This window comes from Diadema antillarum, unplaced genomic scaffold, assembly GCF_040938485.1.
Source record: "Diadema antillarum isolate AM-2024a unplaced genomic scaffold, OU_Dant_1.0 seq00001152_RagTag, whole genome shotgun sequence".
NCBI classification, from domain to species: domain Eukaryota; kingdom Metazoa; phylum Echinodermata; class Echinoidea; order Diadematoida; family Diadematidae; genus Diadema; species Diadema antillarum.
In genome coordinates, this window is record NW_027271963.1 from 792,809 (window position 1) to 817,172 (window position 24,364).

At 41.8% G+C, this 24,364-nt stretch overlaps 3 protein-coding genes across 3 annotated transcripts in view; all 3 read right to left on the reverse strand.

The window, feature by feature from the left end:
* Window positions 1-24,364, reverse strand: part of LOC139744274 (homocysteine-responsive endoplasmic reticulum-resident ubiquitin-like domain member 2 protein) — a 137,535-nt gene that overhangs the window by 81,002 nt on the left and 32,169 nt on the right. The window contains exon 2 of the mRNA XM_071654720.1: window positions 2,628-3,204. Within this exon, the coding sequence (XP_071510821.1) occupies window positions 2,628-2,789 (162 nt within the window). The 5' untranslated portion in view covers window positions 2,790-3,204. The remainder of the gene's footprint in view (window positions 1-2,627; window positions 3,205-24,364) is intronic.
* On the reverse strand, window positions 19,283-21,418 carry LOC139744267 (uncharacterized). Its single transcript, XM_071654712.1, has one exon. The coding sequence runs from the start codon at window positions 20,522-20,524 to the stop codon at window positions 19,550-19,552; it is 975 nt and encodes a 324-aa protein (XP_071510813.1). The 5' UTR covers window positions 20,525-21,418; the 3' UTR covers window positions 19,283-19,549.
* LOC139744270 (uncharacterized) lies at window positions 22,423-23,776 on the reverse strand. The gene has a single exon (XM_071654716.1). The coding sequence runs from the start codon at window positions 23,611-23,613 to the stop codon at window positions 22,423-22,425; it is 1,191 nt and encodes a 396-aa protein (XP_071510817.1). The 5' UTR covers window positions 23,614-23,776.

The window sequence follows — 24,364 nt, forward strand, 5'->3', positions numbered from 1 at the left end:
GTGTAATGCTGGCTTATTTTTGTGACATTGTGACCTTCTAACCCATGCTGTACAGCTATACATGGAGAAACAGCTTATTTTTCTGCTTTTCCTTAAAGTACTGAAGATACACTATAATATGGTGTGCTGTTTGCCAATAAATGTTCATCCAGTTTTGAGTTTTGAGCCATTTTCAAATGCTGAGGAAAATAAGTGCAGCCGTTTTTTATTATTTTCAGTGAGGTATATCCTAATTTCACTACTTAAAAGAATCTTTCCCCCTTATTGAATATCCTTGGTTTTTTAGCCATGAATTGTATATGTAGTAATCTATTGTGTGAAAATTTTAGCAAATTTGAGCAATAAGAACTTATTTTTTCATATTTTTACAAATTGCTGAGGAAAAATAAGACTGATCCATGCCCATGTTCTGCATGAAAGTCATATGATAAGTGTTCAGTGTTCTTATTTCAATGCTTTTTCAATTTTTAAAGATATCATAAGCAAAAACATAGTATTTTGGCTTAATATGTCATTGTTTGAGTGTCACAGCTTGGATATCAACTCAAGTCATCATAAATCTCATATTCATTCTTCTATCTGTGTTTACAAATATGAGAATAGAACAAAACATTATGCGCACATTCAAGGTCAAAATGTTCAGATAATTTTTTTGATGAAAAATATATCTTCCAAAATACCAGCCCTAATTTCATAAAACTTTGTAATAACGGCCAGTAAATGTCTATTACCTATTCCTGGAAGTTTCACCTCTTCACTATTTGGCAAAAGTGAAATATTATAAAATATATACAAGTGGTTTTATGCGAATTCAAAGTAATGCCTACAAAATTGATCATCTATTCTGAGTAGTGAAAATATGACATTAATTCATATTTTGTGATATGTCATGGCTTTGTGCTAGTGGTGAATGGAAGGGGTATTTATCAGGAATATCTGAATATCTACAAGCAAATTCAGATAAAAAAACATTCTCCCTTTTTTTTAATTATTTTTTTCAAATATATTAGTCATTCCAATGTAATTTGACACCCCTAATTAAAATAATTCATACGCAGTTAAATGTAAAATTTTGACTCTCTCTTTACATGAAATGCAAATTTGAACACTCAGCTACAACAAACAGCAAAAAACATATTTTCAACAAGTTTTCTCATTTTTTCCCTGTTACACATTTGCATACCCTGATTGTGCTATTGACCCATTAAGCACTAAAAGTTCGTTGAACCCCGTCTCTGACCTTTGACCTTGTGATGAACTTCAACACCCCAAGGGACATCTACCATCCAAGATTGGTTACAAATGGACATAGAGATCAAAAGTTATGAGCCGTAATCAAAATGCGCCGTAAAAACTTAACATTGGGCCCTAAAAGTTTGTTGACCCGCCTGTGATCTTTGACCTTGTGGTGACCTTCAACTCCCCAAGGGACATCTGCCATCCAAGTTTGGTCACAAACGGACATATACATTAAAAGTTATCAGCCATAATCGAAACGCGCTGATACATTGGGCCCTAAAGATCATTGACCCCTACCTGTGATCATTGACCCCTACCTGTAACCTTTGACCTTGAGATGACCTTCATGTTTGGCAAAATGTGTAACTTTGTATAACCACTCTTCCCTCCAAGTTCGATTGAAATTTAAGTCCTTAGTAGAGAGTCATTCAACTTTTTGTAGCGTTACGGACGGAAGGACGGACGATGGACGAAGGACGGACGATGGACGACGGACGGACGGACGCCGCAGGCGATTCCTCAGTCTCCCCTCACCTCCGGTGGGCTCGACAAAAATGACATCTCTGTACCTTACAAGTGTTAAAGATTCTAAATATACATACGGTGCACTCCCGTTATAACAAACACAATTATAACAAAATTCTCGTTACAAAGAAGTAACAATTCAGGTCCCAAAAATATCATCTAGATACATGTTTATGTATTGTACTGTATTACATACCTCATATATAGATTCCTCTCATCTGATTGCTTAAAAGTGGAGTCATGAAAATAGCTGTGCCCCATTTTTGATCAAAATGACGTCATGATTTACTGTGCCCAGTGTGCCCAGGGCATAGAATCAACTGTGCTCTGTAAATAGGTTTGGAGACAGTTGCAACCCTGTACACATAGATCACTCATATGTACGCACCAATGATACGACTGCCGCGCTGTCGATCAGCGTTGATTACGAGTGCTGTAAAAGAAACTAGAATCTATATTTTCATTACCTATATTTCGGAATCTATATTTTCGGCATATAAAACAAATAATGACAGCTTGATATTCGGGGCACAGTTAAAATTATGTAGGCCCTCGGTGATGTGAAAACCATAACTATGCCCTCAGCTTCGCTTCGGGCATAGTTATGATTTTCACATCACCTTGGGCCCATAATTTTAACTGTGCCCCTCATGGCAGTCATTATTTGTATACTGTTCCGTAAAAAACAAATCTCAATATAATGAAAGAAAACTGCTGGTTCCGAGGACTTTGTTATAATGGGAGCTCACTGTAACAAATGTCAAATCAAACCTTTGGTTAATTTAGAACTCTTGCCAATGTCTTCATAACAAAGCATGATTTTCATAATGTAGACCCAGCACATCTTGAACTTTTGAACTTACAGGATTTGTGGGATAGACAGTTGATAAATGTTTCTTCAATTTCCTGACTGTCCAATCAAGGAAGCATTCCACTGTTTGGTCACCTATCTCTTGGTTTGGTGCTTTCACAACAAGAGTGAACGGTGAGCCAGCAAGAGCCTCCATGTTTTGCAATGTTTGCATTTAGATCTATGATTAGATGTAATTAGGTCTCATTCCACTTGAAGACAGAAGTTCACACAATGATGGCATTCAAAGTTATATCAACAGCATGCAAACAGGATATATCTAGACCTTCCTCCTCTTTGGCTTTTTGCTGGTGGTGGTAGTTTTGCCAAGTGGGTTCTAGATGGTCACACTAAGTTCTTTCACCATTCATATAACCAAACTTGTCGACTGAAGTTGCACTTTTACTTGACACTTGATTCTTGCGCCAGTACTTTAGAAGCCTGGATTCCAGAGTGATAGATTCGATGATCCGCTCATTCCCGATATAGATGGCGAGTGTCTGGCATATAACTATACAGACTCCAGGAGAAGGTAATAGATTTAAAACATATTCTATCCCGACAGCTGGTACGTTTCGTCAGTCCTGATCCTGCAGTGCGAAAGAGAAGAAAAGCGCAAACAGACAGTAATGTCTAGAAAGTCTTCCAAGTTCAAATATCTGTGGTGCTATATAGAGGCACAATCAAACCCATGTTGAGTCTTGAAGGAATACTGAAAAAATGTCTAGACCATTTCTGTAACGTATGAGAAGAACCTCAATCAAAATTTCAGGATGTTTCCTTTTCCTACAGCCCAGTAGTAGTATTACTAGTAAAGAAGTATTACATTCACCTGCTCTCTTCCTTTAAAGCCACTGTTATGAGAGATTAAAGGAAAAATCATAGAGCAGAGGAAAATGTCTCCTGAAACAGATTATCAATACGACTTATTACAAGATATTCGTGCCACTGAGAAATCGCGAGTTAAAACTGATTAATTCTTTTCACGGATTTTTGCTCTAGAATAGCTGTCTTTCGCGAGCCCTAAATCACCATGTCACAGATTAAATCAACCCTTTACGAGTGCAGCGGTACATTGATGCAATCATTCAAAAAGCACATATTTTATGGAGACTACAAGACAGAAAAATCTGTCTGTCCTCAGTTCTTTTTATAATTTTGTCAACTTTGACCACTCTTGCCATATATGAGGGGATTCCGTGAAGCCAGATGTAGACTGATTGAACCCACAAATGTAGAAATCGCTCACAAATGTGGAAATTTTCAACCAAAAATGTTGAAACGAACAGTGCCCACTAATGTAAGTTAGGTTTACACGTTGTTCCTACACTTAAAGTTACAAAGAAAACCTAACTCTCGATAATTAGCTCGTAGCTCAGCACCGTGTCGACGCACTCGAAAGTTAGCAATCTTAAAGTTTAGTCGATGGTTAGAACCACAAGACACCTTAAAGGGTTTATGCTCTCTCCACGAGCCACAGGAGGTCCCCACTTGTAGTTTCCCTCCATGTGGACACAACAATCAATGAGCTTGTGAGTTAGCATGAACCCTGTGTCTCGTTCACTACGCTATTTTGTATGGGCATAAGGTCATCTAGCAAAGACTCTGCACTTCCGTTTTAATCATCGAGTGGGGCTCGCTCGAAAGTTGTAACTTAAGGTTTAGGTGTGCGTGTGAACCCGCGTCTTGAATTCACCAGTGGAGCTAATCATCGACAGTTAAGTTTTTGACCTAAACTTCATGTTTGGCAACTGCTTGTGAACGTAAAGTAAATGTAGTAACGAAGTTCCATTCATCAACCACAAATGTAGAAATTATGTAGATTGAACTCAGTGTGGTTAATTTTGGCTGCAGTACGTGTATATGGCGGGTTCTAATTTTTCTTAATATTTTGTTTTGTTTTGCTATTTCCCTACTCTGGGGGTGCTGAACACAAAAACTAATGCACTTGTCAATGTAAAGTCCACCCTGCTACCCCTGGACATGGGTGCGTCATTTCCTGGTTTGGTCAGTCAAATTTGTGACCAGGTGTGCCGTCATTTAACAAGGTTTGTCTGTCAAATTTGTGACTGAGGGGTACGTCATAATCCTATCAATGTCAGTCAAAAAAGTGACGCAGGGTGAGTCACTGGTACGTCATTTATCTACGGAAACAAGAGACCCCGGGGTCTCACGCTCACCTGAGTATCGCAAGTTCACCTTCCATGCATTCTTGAAAACTCTTACCTGAGAACATTGGAAACTTGGGGTGGGAGCAGCTTTGAGAGCTGGGGGCATGGTGTCCATTTGCATATGTGACTGGTGACAATGGTTTCAGGCAAAAGTCGGGAATTTTGAAAATTTGTTTTTTCATTGAATCACATTGTCCATTTCCAAAGCTTAGCATTAATATAAAACACTTGTATTCTCGGGCACTGTAAGTGGGCATATAAAGCGAAATATAATGACTTTTAAGTTGTTAGCCTGACAAACTTGTGAGAAAACGGGCTTTGAAGATTCGCCTCTTAAAAAAATGCTACAGCTGGCAAGGGCCACGATTCTTGTTGTTTTCTTTTGTTTTTCAAGCCATGCATGTGTTGCCCTGTGTGGTGTTTATTGTATTAACAAAACAAATAGACACTGCTAGTTAGTTTGGTGTAATCTTGACGTGTAGTATTTGAATACTAATATATAGATGATGACTGGCGGGGGAGGGAACATACCGAATGTTCCGCCCAAAGGGTTTGAAATGCTATTGAGGGAGATTATCAGTCCCGAGATGAAGTCGAGGGACTTATAGCCTTTAAACTCGAGGGTGGAATGTTTGGTACATGTTCCTGACAACAAAAGTCATCATCTGTAAAAGTCATCATCTGTTATATTATATGGGTTAATCAAATACCAAGCCACGTTCGCAACGTCAACCACCAGCACAACGCACTAGATTGCTAACGCAGAGCCAAATTCACTGTGCGTGGGTCCTTCAAATCACACTTTTGTACGCATTACAATAATCGGTCATCTGCTTTTTCACATTGTATGGAACAGGCAAATTTATCCTATCGATTGCACGAAAAATATGATCGTTCAATCGTTTGATATTGTTTGTCATTTGTTACGTGAAAATGTTTTCCCATGGGCTTACTTCGTTCCATCGGGTGATCGCGTTCGCATCAGGTGGTCTAATATACGAAGGGCCGGGTAAGGTGGGGCAAAATAATCACAATTTAATACAGATAATCCTTGACATAAGGCTGATCGTTTATCGCGACTATATGACTGTAAACAAGGCAAGTGCCAAATTGTGTCTCGCCCATTCGCGTAGAAGAAATTAATGTTTTTTTAACTCCCGGAAGCTCATTGACTTGCTTTTGACCTTTGACCTTTTGGTGACCTTCAACTCCCAAAGGGAGCCAAGTTTAGTCACAAACGGACATAGGGATCAAAAGTTATGAGCCACAATCGAAACGAGCCATAAAAACTTAACATTGGGCCCTAAAAGTTTGTTGACCCCTGTCTGTGACATTTGACCTTGTGATGACCTTCAACTACCCAAGGGACATCTACCATCCAAGTTTGGTCACAAACGGACATATACATCAAAAGTTATGAGTCATAATCAAAACGCGCCCTAAAAACTTAACATTGGGCCCTAAAAGTTCATTGACCCCTGTCTGTGACCTTTGACATTGTGATGAACTTCAACTCCCCAAGGGAAATCTACCATTCAAGTTTGGTCACAAACAGACATACACATCAAAAGTTATGAGCCATAATCGAAACGTGCCCTAAAAACTTAACATTGGCCCATAAAGTTCATTGACCTCTGCCTGTGACCTTTGACCTTGAGGAGACCTTCATGTTTGGTAACATATGTAACTTTGTATAACCACTCTTCCCTCCAAGTTTGATTGAAATTGAAGTCCTCAGTAGAGAGTTATTCCAAGTTTTTGTAGCATTACGGACGGACAGACGCCGCAGGCGATCCCTTAGTCTCCCCACACCTCCGGTGGGCTCGACAAAAAGTGTCATTCAAGTGACGAAGTATTGGGTGAATCAGGGACGGCGAATCCAGTGAATAAATCAAAGCAAAAGACATTAAACAAGCCACAGAAATAGCACACAAATTAATGGCAGTAACAAACAAAAGAGTATAAAATATCCACAGAAACAATTCTATGGCGAAATAAAACAATTGCATTACAGGATGGAGAAAATGATGCACAAATATGGACAAGCTTTAGTGTAGGCCCTACTTCCGATCAAAACAGCAAATCTATAAGTGTGAACATAATTATGAAGAATTTTATCGCAAAATGCGCTATCTCCATTCTTGTTAAGTTGAAATATTTGTGATTAAACCTGCTAGAAAATAAAGCAAATAATAAGAAAATGTGGGATATGTTTTGTAACTACTAGAATATCCCTTGTTATATTACAAGTGAGGTAATCACTGGAAAGGTTTTATTTTGCTCAGATGGACAAACTCTAAGATGTTTAAAATGGCCCTTAGCTCATTTTGCAATGAAACTCTCCATGATATAACAGCATACTATAGGTCTATCATTGTTTGCACCTATATACACGCAAACAGCTTGACACAAAAGGCCTACACGCACACAAACACACACACACACACACATGCACATACATGCACACATACAATAGTAGTACAATATGTCCCTCTTTTTCCCCACCATCCCTTGGATTCAATACTCATGATGTTATTGAATTTAATAATCCTTAACTTTCGACTTTTTCCATGGTTTAGAGTACCGGTACATTGTATAATTCAGGGTGAGAATAGATGTGAAGTCGTATTTCCTTTTTTAACCCTATAGACAACAAAGCCCTTGGAAGCTTTTTTGACCCTTCCCAAGCCCAAGGGGGAGGGGCATAAGAAATACGCTAAAAACATGATTTTTTTTTTTTTTTTTTTTTTTTTGCAAAGGATATATGTCTCTATTTTGGACCGATCATTTTCATATTTGTCACAATACAAAAAGCAAGTCAAATTTCACTGTCTGTCATGGTTTGAATTTCTCAAGGTCACCAATTGGGGTGCCATTCGTAGTATAAAGAAATATATTTTGAGACCAGTGATGTATTGTTTGAGTTAGGTACACATATAGCTATCACATTTCACATTTCCATGATATAAGAATTTTGAGTTTGCAGAATGATATTATAGTAGAGAGATGATACTAGAGGCAAAACTTGAGTGAAAGAGAGAAAATGACACAAAGTAAGATGGTAATCTTTGAAAAATGCCGCTTTTTTCAATCATCTCTATTATATCTATTGTTTGATGCCTATGTCACATAAAAATACAGCAAATAAGAACAACATTTCAGGGCCATTAACAGCCATATTTACTTACTATTTTCCCAATTCAGCAAATTGCAGCCAAGAAAACCCCAATTCATCCACTATTAGGTCCTATGGAACGGAAAAACACACAAAATCTGACTGACATGGTTGTCAGTTTACGCTTGCTATGGCAACCAGAAATATGGACATGGCTTGATTATATGTCAAAACGTTTGCAACAAAATTTTAGGAAAAGTCAACAAATTTGGTTGAAATAGGAAAAAGAATGTAGGAGTGGCAAATTGAAAATATGGTAGGGGGCATAATTGCCCCCCTCCCCTTGGGCTTTAGGGTTAACATAAAAGTCTTGATATTGTACTCAGTATGATAATTAATTCAAAGTTGTTCATATGGACAGATGAAGAAACAAAGAACAGTGGCATACAACTTCAGAAATCACGTACACAGAATCTATGATCATTCAATCCCAAAGTTCGCATTTTGCACAGTCTATAGGGCCTACAAAACACAGAATATACATGGTAAAGCAGAAAACATGAACTGAACCAATTAATTAAGAGTTCTGCGAGTCTACTTTGACCCACCAAACAAACTAATCAGTTTTGAATAATATTTCAGAAAGGGATTGAAAAGGTTTCACAATCTTATCAAATTTTGAAGTAATTCTTTCATGCACCGGTAACTAGATTCTGATCAGATCTGAAAAGAATTCCATCTTGTCAGTCAAATAACACAAGCATTTGCAGTGATCTGAAAGAATGTCTCCATAATGATACTACGTGGTTTTGTACAATAAAGGGCATTATCCTGAAATAGGTTCCCACTCCATTCACCGTCATTCCTTTCATCATAGCCGGTGACTGCTATCCACCTCCATAGACTTTGCACATGCATGGTGAAGACGCACACGCAGAACAAGAGGGGACCGATATCACGATTTAGCCCAATAAAGTCTATGGAGGTGGGATGAGCTAGCTGTCACCAGCAGTGAAGAAATGAGTGGAGACAGAAACCACTATAATGGCGATAACAATGTTGTCAAGAGCTTCAGATAAAACAAGAAGGACCAGATTGTTGTAATCCACGAATCGACTAAAACCTTCGTCGCACATAGTACATGGAATGGCCATCTACAGATTGATCTGCATATCACTTTATCGCACGTGATCGTCTCGCTTTGCCATAGTTATGCACGGCGAGCATTTGAACAGTACTGTGCTGCTAGCCTTGTATGCAAACGCTTGTGATAATTTTTTCAGAGTAAAAACATCAAGAGGAATACCATCGTGTAAAACACGCGAACGTTCGTAAATTTGCACTGGCCTTTTTGCAAAGATTTGGGTAAGCTGTACCCGATACATCGTAAATAATAGGGGTCTAATTCTGAAATGCTCCACCCGACCCTTCGTATATTAGGGCATATAATCTACAAAAGGTCGTGTCGACCACCCGACCCAAACACGATCACCCGACGAAATGAAGTAAGCCTTTAACATAGGAAAACATTACAAAAATGTTCTGCCCATGGGCGAACATAACCAATGTGCCTCCATCACGTGACTGTGTTTAGCCAATCACTAACCGGTATTTGACTAACCCATTTAATATTCATTTATGACCGCCTCTTTCCTCTCATCTACTGTCCTTTGAGTCAACCTGCTGTCATAATAATTATTTACTAGGAGTAGACAGTTTCAAGAATATCAGAAGCTTTCTTTTCACTCTACGTATGTCATATTGCTGCAATTGACGGGCGAGTTTCCGATCGCATGTTGGCACGATTTGTGTGTTGCTTTGCGACTCTGATGTGATCAAACCATGTTCCCCATGTACACGTTTTCATGTTGGAAGTTAGCGCTGCCGTTCATTTTTTTTTCACTTCCGCTGTCGAACACTGCAGTAGAGAAACTCGGATAGAAAGCCAAACGAAGAGAATACACTACAGAGCAAGCATATCTGTATCTAATGTAGCAAGAACAATGGAGCATAATGTATGCACGCATGGAAAAAAACATCCCCGAAATGCTGCCAAACGTGTCTCCGAAAGCTGAATTATGTAAATGTGTGCTACGCATCGACCAATCGCATGCGGGACCCTGCGCCGTAGCAACACGGGGCATACTGGCGCGAAATTTAGTGTAGATGTAGAAAACATATCAAAGATTTGATTTCTGCAAAAAAACAAAATCGACAAAAATAATGGCCAAACTGATACAGTCCTCAAGTCATGACACTGTGTCTGGCGAGAAAATGCCCAAACAGAAATCTTTCATATTTGCATTGATGTGGACGGTGTATTCATCGCCCATATGAAATAACATTAAAATAATATGTAAAAAATTTCGCATTTTTTTAAAGAGATAGTATGACGAGGCATGCAATTTTAGTAGACGAAATAATTTTTTTGTCTACAGAGAGAAAATGGACATAAGGGATATCTTTCACAATTGCGCTTTTGACAATATTTTCATACCCCATGTGAAATTTTATAATGCCAGAAATGTCCAATTTGACATAAATTTCAATGAACAATCACAAACATATATGTGTTTTGGGAGAAAATGCGCAGACAGGAATCTTTCATAATCTGCGTTATGGACAATGTAGTCATACCAGATATGAATTCTTATGAAAGCAATTTGCGAGATATGTCCGATTGAAAGTATGTATTTTGATCATAAAGCCACGTCATGGAATGTGTCTATAGTGAGCAAATGCACAGACATAAATCTTTAGCATGTTTACTATTTGCCTTGTGTACTGTGTATTAATACACCATATGAAAAATCATTAAAAAAATATGCGAGAAATGTAAATTTTTTTTTCTTACGATACTTTTTGAAAAGACATCCAAGTTAAGCATGAAATAATGTCAATTATAGCAACAAAATGAACAGACTGATATATTTCATAATTGTGTTGTGGACAGTGTACACTCAAACCTGTCTTAGCGGCCACCTCTCTATAGCGACCACCTGCTTATAGCGGCCACTGAAAAATCCCCTGGATGAAATTGCTGTATAATGGACCCTTTATATAGCGGCCACTCATTTTGTATCCCGTGGTGAATACATGTATCTACCTGTGTATAGTGGCCACAAAAATTTAGCTGAACCGTTAAATCAGCCAGGAATACGATGTCCATTCATTGCATGAATTCTACAGAGTCCTATAGCTCAGTCACAATCACACAAACACGGCTGACAAAATTAATGCAGCTCTTTGCCACAAAAAGCCGTCTTACCACTAACTTGACTAGATTAGATCTAGGCTTCAGTAATTCCACCCTGAATAGATGCTACAAAGGCAAGGACAACTCCTAACAACATCTTAGAATTTTATAAAATGCCGACTAATTAGTGTTTAAGTTCTTTTGAATAAGGACAATGTGGTACTTGTTTGGGTATTGTTTGTTGTTTACCTAAGCTTCACACATTATCAATCTCCATCGAACTCAGCACTCGTGAACCCCACTTATGCACACCGGTACGAAACAGAGCAGTTCCTCAGGCCCGAAATGTTTTTAAAATCAAAAGAACAGAAGCAGGCAAGAAAAAAAACCAAGGCAAGTGCCAAATTGTGTCTCGCCCATTCACGTAGAAGAAATTAATGTTTTTCTAAATCCCGGAAGTTCATTGACCCGCCTATGACCTTTGACCTCGTGGTGAACTTCAACTCCCCAAGGGGCATTTACCATCCAAGTTTGGTCATAAACGGACATATACATCAAAAGTAATGAGTCATAATCAAAATGATGAAAACTCAACAGTGGGCCCTTAAAGTTTGCTGACCCCTGTCTCTGACCTTTGACCTTGTGATGACCTTCAACTCCTCAAGGGACATCTACCATCCAAGTTTGGTCACAAACGGACATATACATCAAAAGTTATGAGCCATAATCGAAACACGCCGTAAAAACTTAACATTGAGCCCTAAAGTTCATTGACCTCTGCCCATGACCTTTGACCTTAAGGTGACCTTCATGTTTGGTAAAATGCGTAACTTTGCATAACCACTCTTCCCTCCAAGTTTGATTGAAATTGAAGTCCTCAGTAAAGAGTTATTCAAGTTTTTGTAGCGTTACAGACAGACGACGGACGGACGGACGCCGGTGGGCTAGACAATAAAATGAAGTGAATTGTACAACAAATATTTCCATAATAGCTGCACATGCAAACTTATTTGCTGGTTGTCTCTTTTTAAAGAATAACATGCAGTATTTTCTGGTATTATAAAATGCAAGTGTTGAAATTTGAAATAGCCACTAACCTGTCTATAGCGGCCACATGTCTGTAGCGGCCACTTTTGTTGTTTCCCTTGGGTGGCCACTATAGACAGGTTTGACTGTTTTCTTATCCAATGTAAAATCTATCAAAGGATATGCGAGAAATGTCCAATTGACAGATATTTTTATAAAACATAATAGGAAGATTAAATGACAACTTACCTGTTCGAAATTTGACCTTTATTTTATGAGTAAGGCCAAGAGGAGAGACTACGCATTACTACGTATGAGAATATAGGAGATCCCGCGCACGTGCACAATTTTTAAAGTGACTAAGTGTCCACAGATATCAGAACCCAAGATAAGGTTGAGAGCTTACCATTATGCATTGAGTAAGGAGCCATTTTTAGGGTGGGAGAGGTGGGTGCGAAGTCTCTCCTCTTCGCCTTACTCATAAAATAAAGATCAAATTTCGAACAGGTAAGTTCTCATTTAATCTTCCTATTTTATTTCGTAAGTCTCGACATCGAGACTACGCATTACTGCGTATGAGAATACAGGAGATTTCAAAGCTCTGTGGTCACTTAGTCTACATGACAAGCCCGAATAGGCATAAGGGACTGTCTAGTAGTCAACATTCATAAGTCATATACCAGGGAATACACACCTTTCACATTCACCTTTTCTTTAGTCCTGATACGCTATTGGTCCAGTAGAGCTTTCGCGAATTTCCCTGTGTCAAGAAGTGGCTTTCTGTAGAACTTTCTGAATGTTTTCTCAGAAGTCCATCCCGCTCTGGATAATATCTCGGCAACAGGGACATGCAGGCTTTCTGCAGCCGAGGCTGCGGCAGCTCTCGTAGAGTGTGACTTGTATCTGTGCGTGTCTATACCTGCATCGGTCAGTACTTGTTTCAGCCAGCGAGAGATTGTTTGTGATGACGCACGGTGATGTGGCTTTCTGAAAGTCAACAAGAGAAATTGTTCTGTGCCTCTAACTTTTGCGTCCTGTTGAGGTACTCGGTAAGATAGTTCATTATACAAAGTCACCTGTCTGGCGGGTAGGCCTGCAAAATGAAGCTGTGTCCACAATGTCCGGGTCTGCTCTGCTTGATCACATGACCTAGATAGACTTCGATTGACGATTTTTGTTCTTTTCATGTTATCAATCCGAATATGATGTAGTGATTGGACTCTTTGCGCAGAAAGTAATGTAAGCAGCATAGTCACTTTCTTTGTTAGCTGCTGGAGGTTCAGTGCCTTGGCTGGAGAGAGTCTGCGCAAATGGTCCAAGACAGTTTTTGCATTCCAAATAGATGAGTAACGCGGGACTGGAGGGCGCAGGTTGAAAACACCCCGCATAAACCTGGAAACCACTGGATGTGACCCTAAGTTGTCACTGCTACCTTTCAAAGTAATGAACGAGCTAAGAGCACTTCTTGCTGTATTAAGACTACTATAACTGGCTTTATCTACATAGAACATCTTACTTAAAAAGGCTAAAACTGTCTGAACACTTGGATACAAAAAGTCGAGATGCTTCTCCTCACAGAACTTAGTCCACTTCTTGATATATACATTGTACTGTGATTTGGTAGACTTTCTCCACGATGCTGCTATGATATTTACAGTTTCGCTGGGGAGTCCTTGCAGCTCATATGGTCTCCTCCAAGCCTGCAGCAAAGAAGAGAAAGATGTTTATTTAAGGGGTGTGGTTCCCCTGACACCGGTTGAGTGAGAAGTTTCCTTTGGTCTCTGATTATTAAAGGGTCCTCTAACAGCATCATTTGTAATAGAGGAAACCATGCCTAGGTTGGCCAATTTGGTACGAGTACAGTGCACTCCCGTTATAACGAACACGGTTATAACGAAATTTCGTTATAACGAAGTAAATCTTCTGGTCCCAAAATTATCACCATTAAAGTCTATGGTAAAAAATTCGCTTATAACGAACACGGTTATAGCGAAATTTCCATTATAACGAAGCCTTTTCCGAGCGCCACAGACAAAGAAAAACAAAAGAAATGTGCTCCGTTATAACGAAATGCGAATTGCTTTTGGAAATACATAGCGGAACAAGCATTTATAGCGTCTCTGCAGGGGTGAACGCTTCACACCACTCTGTGTTCGCTCTTTGTGTCACTCACAGTTTCTGAGGGGAACTTGCGTTTATTATTGTGATACAGTTATCCCATCATTCTTCACATAGCTTTCCAGTGTATGATGAGTATTCAGCAAACAGAATATGATATATATACGTGGTTTCCTTGTTTTCGTTATATATTGTATTTGTTCGGTTATAACGAAATTTCGTTATAACGAAAGAAAACTGCCGGTCCCGAGCATTTAGTTATAACGGGAGTGCACTGTAGTAGCCCTACTGCTTGGTCTGCATGAATCTTTTGCAGACAACGAGAAACAAGACAGAATGGAGGGAAAGCGTAAAAGTTCAATGTCTTCCAGTTTATGGTAAAGGCATCAACTGCACTAGCTTCTGGGTCTGGCTTCCATGAGACATAGTTCTCTACTTGTCTGTTCAGTCTAGAAGCAAACAGATCAATGTCTGGTTTCCCAAATCTATTTACAATGCTCCGAAATTTGTCTCTGCTTAACATCCATTCTGTTCTGTCTGAGAAATTACGGGACATCTGGTCTGCCTCAATGTTATCGGAACCGGGTAGATGTGCCGCAGTTACCCAAATATTTCTGTTGATGCACCATTCCCATATGGCAATAGCCATTTCATTGCAGTCTGGAGACTTGGTGCCTCCCATATTGTTGATGTAAGTCACAGCAGTCATGTTATCTACCCTAATGAGAACATGAACATTTTGTTGATTTGAGCAAAATGATTTCAGTCTCATGCTCACCGCTAACATCTCCAGATAGTTGATTTTGTTCTTGCTAGCCAAATTTAATTCTGTATGGTTCCAATGACCCCCTGTTTTTGTGACTTGATCAGTAGCACCCCATCCTTTCCCACTTGCATCTGTGCACAGTTCCATCTCTGGTGCCTTCCTTTGAATGGGACTGTACTGGGAATTAACACTACGTATCCACCATTCTAATTCTGATATAGCACCCTCTGATAAGGTCATGGTTCTGTCAAAATGTCCTCTTTCTTTACGAAGGGACCAGATTTTGTCTCTTTCTAGTTCTCTGTAGTAGAGAGGCCCATATTGCACTGCAGGGAATGAAGCTACAAGTTTGCCTATGACTTTGGCAACGAATCAAATTGTAGGACTTTCCATGTGCTTCAACTCTATACACATCTGTCTGATTTCAGTAGCTTTCTCTCTTGGCAATTCAACCTTCATGTTTGCCGTATCCAAATTGAACCCAAGAAAAGATAATTTCTGAGTTGGCACCAGAACAGATTTATGTGGGTGGATAAGGAACCCCAGGTCAGCCAGTAGTGCAGTTGTTGCATTTACTGCCAAATGAACATCCTCCTTTGACTTACCTAAGATCAGAGTGTCATCCAGATACCCAATCACTGTGTGCCCTTGTTCTCTGAGGGAAGCGAAAACTGGTTTTAGCAGTTTAGTAAATAGTCTAGGGGCTGAACTAAGTCCATTTGGGAGGGCTTTAAACTGCCACAATTGATCAAGCCACATAAACTTCAGAAATTTCCTGCAATTGGAGTAAATAGGTACTGAATAGTAAGCATCCTGGAGGTCGACTGAAGCTAAGTAACAGTTGGGTGAGATAAGAGGCAAGGCTGATTTCAAGCTATCCATTTTGAAATGTTGATAGACAACACACTCATTTAGATCTGACAGGTCCAAAATCAATCGAATTCCACCATTTCTCTTTGGCCTCGTGAAAATATTTGATATGAACTCCCCTTCTTCATGACCACATGTTTCTATAACATTCTTGGCTTGTAAGTTCAGGAGTTCCTCCTGTATTGCCATTGTGTCAGCTTCATTGTGCTTGTATTGATGGAGGGGTAAACTTCTAACTGGTGGAAATTTATCTGGCTCAAACTCAATCTCATAGCCTTGTACTGCATTGAGTATGTACGGGTCTGAAGTGATCTTGCCCCATATGTTATGAAATAACTTCAGTCGGTCTCCAACAGGTCCGATCAAATTATTTGTGGGCTTTACCTCCTTTGCTGTCTCTGCTGTCGGAGTTACTTCCTCCCTTGGCCTGCCCTCTGAGCAGGTAGCTGGCTCCCTCGGGAGGCAGTAGGGGTGTAAGTATGTGGCGGTTGAAATCGCTTCCGCCAAGCTGGTCGTGGGCCTAAAAAAGGCCTGTTTGGGTTGCCTGAAGTTGGTGATCTCATCCAACCTGCATCTCTGAACTGCCGGCGAGATGATTTGGCTGAAAGTCGGTAAGGATGGTACAGTGGACACGAGTGCTTTGCTGCTTTCATAACCCCGGCAGCAGCCTTGTGCTGGTCCTGAAGCTCTCTGACTTTTTTCCCCAAGTCATCTCCAAAGAGGTACTTGGTCACGGGGTGAGTGGCCTTGCACAGGTGTGTGAACTTACTGTTCAGATCTGGTCTAATCAGTTCTTTTCGGAGTGCATTCAATTCGTAATTAGCGTTGCACAGGAGAGCAAGCGCATCTTGCTGGGCCTCAGTTATCTCTGGGTCGAGTGTGTGGAGAAACGCATTAACACCGCGAGTTAATGACCTTTGCACTTTCTGGATCCTAGCATCGCGAGTGCGAGTAGTTGTGCTGAGGTTGTCCCAGATTGTCTGGTTTACACGCGGCGAGTCGATCAACTGGCAGTTTGCCAGGCAAGGGTATTTGTGAGCTGTATCCTCGAGCGTTTTCTCTTCCAGGTTGTTGCTCATTAAATAAGTCACAGAGTTTGCTAGCTCTTTGCCAATAGCCTGCCCAATCTCTGAAAGTACCGCGAATTTTGCTGCGAAGGCAGGCACCTTGCCCTGATCTGGGTCGTCGCCCTGCATACTACCGCGCTTGGTAGGCAGCAGATGTTCATCGCGTGAATCCGCAAGCCCGCTCGAATCACAATTGAATTCCCCACGTGTTATCACCGTTGGCAAATCATAGTCGTCTTGCGTGTAGTGCATCGATGCACCGGGCAGAGCATCAACGACTCGGGAGAGAAAATTTTCGAGTTTATTTAGCCTCCCGGTCAATTCTGCCAAATCCGAATTCGTACCGACAGTAGAAGAAGATCACGATCCAGCGTCTGACTCTGAGCAAGGTTTCACCCTGCTCGGTTTTTTCTTCCTGCTACCACCTCCAGCCGCCGCTACGCGGTCAGCCTGTGGTTTTGTACTTTTTTTAGTACTGTCCGTTACGGCAGATGCAGCTCCACTGCAACTGCTGGCATCCCGCTGCGCAGGAGCCATCTTGGATTGGAAATGCGAGGCAGCAAGCACTGAATTAGAGGGTGGAGATTGCTTCTCCTTGTATTTTCCGTAACAATTCTTAGGCAATCCGGAAAGAGACATCTCGGAGAAACGGCAAAAAGGGGTAGAAAATCCTGATCACGCTGGAGCAAGATCGTAACTGCTCCTTTTCAGAACATGGCTGCGCACGAATTGAACACGTGCACGTGCGCGGGATCTCCTATATTCTCATACGCAGTAATGCGTAGTCTCGATGTCGAGACTTACGAAATAAAATCGCATAGTTTTTGGTGAGAAAATGCGCAGACAGAAAGCCATGGACCATGTATTCATACCTCTAAGAATATTTTAAAAAAATATGAAAAATATGTGCAGATAGTTTTCTTTCTTTCTTTCCTCCGTATATTGTAAAAGTTAATTATATATACATGTAAGTAGTAAGTGAACCTACAGACCATTACGACACATGCGTGATCAAGCTACACTGTTGTGCACACAAAACTATCCTCCCATGCATGTGCAAGCTCACTCTGAAAATCCCGCAGCTTGTGTGCCGCCTGCGCTGGATGACGTGGGACGAGTGCATGTAACTCGCCCAAAGTCTGGTGGACGTCGGAATTCACGAAGAAAGTGAACTAAATGATTAGTTTGGTGACAAATTGGAGTACCCATCTACTCTATCAGTATGGAATAGTAATCTGGAATATGCACAAGATCAGGCTAGTTCCAAATTTATTTTTCTTGTTACAAATATTTGTAAAATGATGTCGGACTTCACTTTCATGGGGCTGTATTTCACTAACCCATTTTCCCTTCTTTTTTCGGTTAGCCGTGCCGCGCAAGCCTTCTTCAAAATGTTTTCTTTTCTAACAATATTAGATTCATGATACTATTCCTAGTTTCAACTCCCTATTATATACTCGTGAAAAACGACCCCAACCAACGATGCCGATGCAGTATCGATATCACTAGGCCGGAACTACCTCCAATAACTACCTCCAATAAGAAATATCGTGTCTGTTACTGTGTACTCAAGTCTGTCGGGCGGAATAAGACCCATGGGGTAATTTTTCACGATAATGCCAAAACTAGAACTAGAAACCAACATGGTTGATCAAAGCACAGTGGCTAGTGTTCTACTTCATATTTGTTATGTGCTTGTAAATATTTGTAAATAAACTGTAGAGTAACAAGCCTGTGATTGGTACAACGCCATGATTGGTACAGCCTAGTATTCTTTGGCACACTGAAGCTAAAAAATAATTCAAAGCCTTATAATATATCATGTTTGAAAGATGCAGCCTGTTACCTCTTAAAATGCACAGTAAACAGGACAGTAAAGACCAGTAAAGCTTCACAAAAATGTTTTTGATTTTCGTGACCTCTTGCCAAACTAGATTTCAAGCTGGAAATTAGCAGGCGAGTTAAGACACGGTATGAATTTTTAGTAAGTGAAAATCAGATTTACTAAGTAGCCATACTTACCTATACCATATCGCTATTCCTTCCTTACCTGCTTTAAAACCGGCAAAGGTTCTCTCTAGTACAGAGAAACAAGAAAAAAAGGGTCTGTGATGGTAGACTAACCTCACAGAGTTCCCTTTACTGTATAACGGGAAACCCCGAACCCCTCACTATAAAAGGCCACGCTAACCTCGTATCCTTCTCTCTCCGTCGGCGCCCAAACTTTGAGACCATCGAGGGGAGGAGGGTGGGTTTGGTATAGGTAAGTATGGCTACTTAATAGATCTGATTTTCACTTACTGAAATTTCATATCTACGGCAGAATATGCCATACTTACCTATACCATATCGCCATACCAGAGTACCACATATTCTTTTGGCAGTGGGAAGAAATGGGTATAGGTTAGCGTGAAATAGTGCCACATGCATGATATTCTTGGCGACATGAACATGTGAAGAAGGTCAGTATGAAAAGGCTAGAAAAACAAAGGGTGTGAGATACACTTACCCACTTCTAGTGATGGAATCCCTTGAGGGCTGCCCTTGCGAAGCTAGTTTCTGCTTGGATGACATCGGACAAATAGCAGGCAGTAAAGGTATTCTCATTAGCCCAGTATGCCGCCTTCATGATGTTTTCCATGGAAGCCCCTGTTAAAAAGTGCCCAGGAGGCCGCTAATCCCTGTGTGTCATGTGCTTGGATCTTGTCAGCAAATAGGGCCTCTTGACCACCTGCTTTTATCGCGGTTACTATCCAGCGAGAGATGGAATCACGTGACACTGCACCATGTGGGGCCTGATAGCTCACAAAAAGTTGTCTTGAAGATCGAAGTTCCCGAGTCCTGTGAACATGACATTTGAGAGCCCGGACAGGGCACCACAATCTATCTTCTGGAACTGAAGAAAGAGAAGATATAGAGGGGAGAACAATTTCTAACGATGGTGAAGCTTCATGTTGGTTTTTCGCCAGAAATCGTGCATGTGGTAGAAGTCTCACTTTATTTTTCTCCCAGCATAAGTGTCCCGTCTCTGAAGAAAGAGCATGAATGGAGCTTTGACGCTGTTCAGAGGATGCCTCTACTAAAAAGAAGGTTTTGATAGTTAACTCTTTCAGAGTTGCTTCCTGCATAGGTTCATATGGGGGGCGAGCCAGGGCCTGAAGGACCTTGGGGAGACTCCAGGTTGGTGATAACATTTTCCTGTTGGGTTTATTCAGGAAAAAGGATTTCATCAATCTCATTAACATAATCGAGGAGGACACGGATTCCCCATTCGGAAACCCGTTGTGTATGACTCCAATGGCAGATCTGTAACCTTTGATGGTGGAAATTGACAGTTTCTTATCATAAAGGTAAATGAGGAAGTCAGCGATCTCACCTAGAGATGCTTTGCTTGGATCAATCTCCTTCTCTCTGCACCATCTAGTGTAGTGCAGCAGTCGTGAGTCATAAGTTGTTCTTGTTGACACTCTGAGACACTGTGATGTAAAATCGGCAGCTCTCAATGAAAGTCCTGCCTCAATTCCTGAATTCCTGTTATTGGCCACAGATTGGATGGGTTTGGGTAGTACTGTGTTGTCCATGGTTGGCTCAAGATGTCCTCCCTGACTGGGAGGATTATCGGTGTGCTCTCAGAAGGCTCACATGGGTTGGAAACCAAGGTCGTCTGGGCCACCATGGGGCGATCAGTAGCACATTTGCTTGATCCTCTTGGACCTTGTTTAGTACTCTCATGATCAGTGCAAAAGGGGGAAATGTGTAGGCCAGAACATTGCTCCATGGGATAGAGAAAGCGTCTGCTGCCAGAGCCATGGAATCCTCATGTTTCGTGCAGTATGTTCTCAATTGTTTGTTCAGGGCTGAGGCAAATAGGTCGATGGATGGTTGACCGCACTGGTTGAACATTTGTTTCGCTACACTGGGTTGAAGCATCCACTCTGTTGGAAGGCAGCTTCCCCTTGAGATGAAATCGGCAATGTAGTTGTCCTTGCCTGGGATATGTGAGGTGAGGCACAGATATGGATATTTCTCTTGTTGGCCCAGGTTAGAATTTCCATTGTTAGGTTGCAAAGTGTGTGATCGAGTTCCCCTCTGTCGGTTCAGATAGGTCACTACTGTTCTGTTGTCCAACTTTATGAGCACTGATTTCCCTTCTAACCCCTGAAAGTGTCGGAGTGCACGTTTTACCGCAAGCATTTCCAGTCTGTTGATATGCCATTCCTTTTCTTGCGGGTCCCACGGGCCCCCTGCTTGGCTCGAGTTCAAAACAGCTCCCCAGCAATGTTTGGAAGCATCTGTCAGAATAGTCCTCGTTGGGTGGGGGTCCCGGAAGAGTTTTCCTGTCTCTAGGGAGTGTGGTTGAGTCCACCACTTGATCGCTTCCCGAGTCTTGGAAGTCATCAGAATTTTCATGTGTCTTGTCTGCGGGGGCATTGGAATTGTAGGAGGTGTAGTTGTAGCGCTCTCATCCTCATTCGACATTGTGTCACCACATCTACCAGGCTGGCTAACAAGCCTAAGAATACTTGCCAATCCCTGAGCGAGGATTTCTGATGTGATAGAAGAGCACGGCCCAAGGCTCTTACTTTTTTCTGTCTGTGCGGTGCTGGTGTGGCTCGTAGATGTGGAATGTCGATGACCTCTCTCAGGAATTCTGGTGCCCGAGTTGGGTTGATTTTGGATTTTTCCCATTTATGAGAAATCCGAGGCTGGTCACAAGGGAGATCGTGGTCTGTAGCTGGTCCCTTAGCATCCCCTCTGACAGTGCCAATATTAGCCAGTCGTCGAGATAGTAGAAAACTTTGATCCCTCTCTTTCTTAGTGCTGATGCGACCAGTTGAACAATGAGGGTGAATACCCGAGGGGATGATCGAAGACCGAATGGTAGGACTTCATAAACATATGTTTTTTTCTCTATTGCAAAACCCAGCAAATTTTGAGAGTGTGGGGCCACTGGTACGTGATCTGAAGATATGCATCAGAAAGGTCTATTGTGGCGGCCCATTTGTTGTGATGAATTAGGGGTAAGATTTTGGCGAGGCTTTCCATCTTGAAGGGGCGGCTTGGGATAAAGCGATTTTGTTTCTTTAGGTTTAGAATCATCCTGTAATCGCCTGTGCGTTTCAGTGTGAGGAAGATTGGAGATAGCACGAGACCGTCGCGGGAAAAGACTTGTCTGATGGCTTGTTTTCTTTCCAGTGACTGAATTTGAGCAGGCTCTTTCTGAGCAAGGTATTTTTGGGGAGTGGGGTAACCTTCCGTAGTAACTTGGAAGCTTTGTGATATTTTGGATTTATTTTGATCGTGTAGCCATTTCGGATTATGTTCAAAACGAACTTGTCGTGAATGATGTTGTCCCAATTTTTTTCGAAGTGTTTTAGTCTCCCCCCTACTGCGTGGAGTTCTCGCTGTGGTCTCGGAAAGTAGTCAGAATTGCTTGTGGTTCTGGAAGGGTGGACGGCTTGGTTGCTGCTTGGCATGGTCACGAAAAATATCTTTCGTTTTGTTTTCCCCTTGGTGATTTTCCTGTCTCCCTCGGAGGAGGTCTGGGTAGGCCACTGTGATTATAGCTAGGCCTATGCGTCTCCCTATACCGCGTGTCAGGGAGGGTCTTGGATGCGTGGTAGGTTGATATGGCAGACAGTTTGTAGACCGTCTTGTCTGCCATCGAGGCAGCTGTGAGGGACGAGTCCAAGATTTTCTGGAATTTTCCCCCGAACAGATCCTCTCTTTGCACTGGTAGTTTTTCTAGGAGAGTCGTCGCATTCTTTTTGATTTGTAGTTGTTCCAAAACCCATGCTGTTCTGACTCGTGTGGTGAGTAAGGTTGTTCGCGCTGCCTGTTCAAATTGCAGTTCAGATATCTGTATGATGAGGTCAGCAATGTGTTTGCGATCCATTGTAGAGATATTCAGCCTGTCTGCTTCACGTTGCGCAGTAAGGAGGTATGTCTGAAAGGTAGCTAGGCGCATAGACGTTCTTGCTGATCGTTCCACATTGAGTAGCTGGGATTCAAATTTCTGAAATTTGTTTGTACGAAGAGGATTGTGCTTTGACGGCAAACGTTTTGCCTTGGAATCTCCCACACGAATGGCTGTCTCAGGCACAGAGGGGGCCTTGAAAAAGGCCTTGAAATCTTTGTCGCCAAATAAGTTCTTACTTACCTCCCTGCGCATTGGCCGAAGATGATTTCCCTTATCATTGAGATGGTTCACACATGAAACAAAAGGTGCATCCAATTTCACAGAACAGGTCGCTGATTTGCCTTTGTTGGAGCTAAGATCCGATTCCAGACAAAAAATGGGTTGTGGAACCTCATGATGTTCCCCTGGGTTGGCTTTCAATTGGGGCCAAAATTTCGTGATGAGCTGGGCTGCCGTGGGTGGGGAACTACTAGCTTTAGAGTCTATTCCCTGTCTGAAGCTCGAACTATTATCTGCATGTATAGACCTGGCTGAGTCGGAGACAGCTTCAGTGTTGACCATAGAGCTTCTCTCTGAGGCAGAGGCTGAGGTGAAAATATTTCCGTCGCTTGTAGGCTCTATCTGGTGAAGCCTGAGATGTGACGGATGTTGAATCATGACGTTTTCTTTTCCAGCAACCAGAAGCCACAGTAGGACGATGATAGCCCAAGTCTGAGTCCGATTCAGAATCCAATTGGACAGAAACGGCATAGCGCGAGAGGCCCGATGATCGTGGAAGGCTCGGGTTCGATCCACGGTTACGATTTCGTGCTCCTTCCCATTCCCGTGGGCGCGAACGTCTCGCCGATCTTCCCGCGGAGTCTAGCGGTGCGAGGGAGGAGCTTTCCCCGGGTCCGTCGGGGCAGGTAGTTGTTGCCAGTGCGCTTGAGTAAACGGGGAATAGACGTGTCCAAACTTCCCCCAAAAGGCGGATTATTTCCTTGGAGAGCCATCTGGATGGCTTGAATGAACCAAGCCGCCACCACTGACGGTTCTGCAAGGGTGATAGGCGGGCCTGGATTCGAGTTACTGGCTGTATTTTGTGTCGAGTTCAAAGCGTTGTCTACGTGACCGATTTCATGTTGGATTCTGTTACAGGTAGAGCGCCCTCTACTTTCGAATACAGCGGGTCTGTAATGTTCTGTATGGCGTGCGTGGTCTGTGCAACTGTTTTTTTGCCGTTCGATATTTCTGGCGGATCTATCGACTTATTGTTGCCCTTGTCATGATTATCTTTCCCCCGAACATTGGCTGGCTTTTTGGGAGGTACATGTAACCTTTGATTCATGGGTTTGTGAATGTTTTTCCCCCGAACTTTGGTCGGCTATTTGGGAGGGATTCTTTGTTTCTCCGTGTTTTCCTCCTTTTTCCCTCGAACAGCAGTCGGCTTATTGGGAGGTTCATCCCGTACGGAATTTTGAGTTGGAGCGACAGTGGCAGGAGAGCCCACCTTGTGATGGCC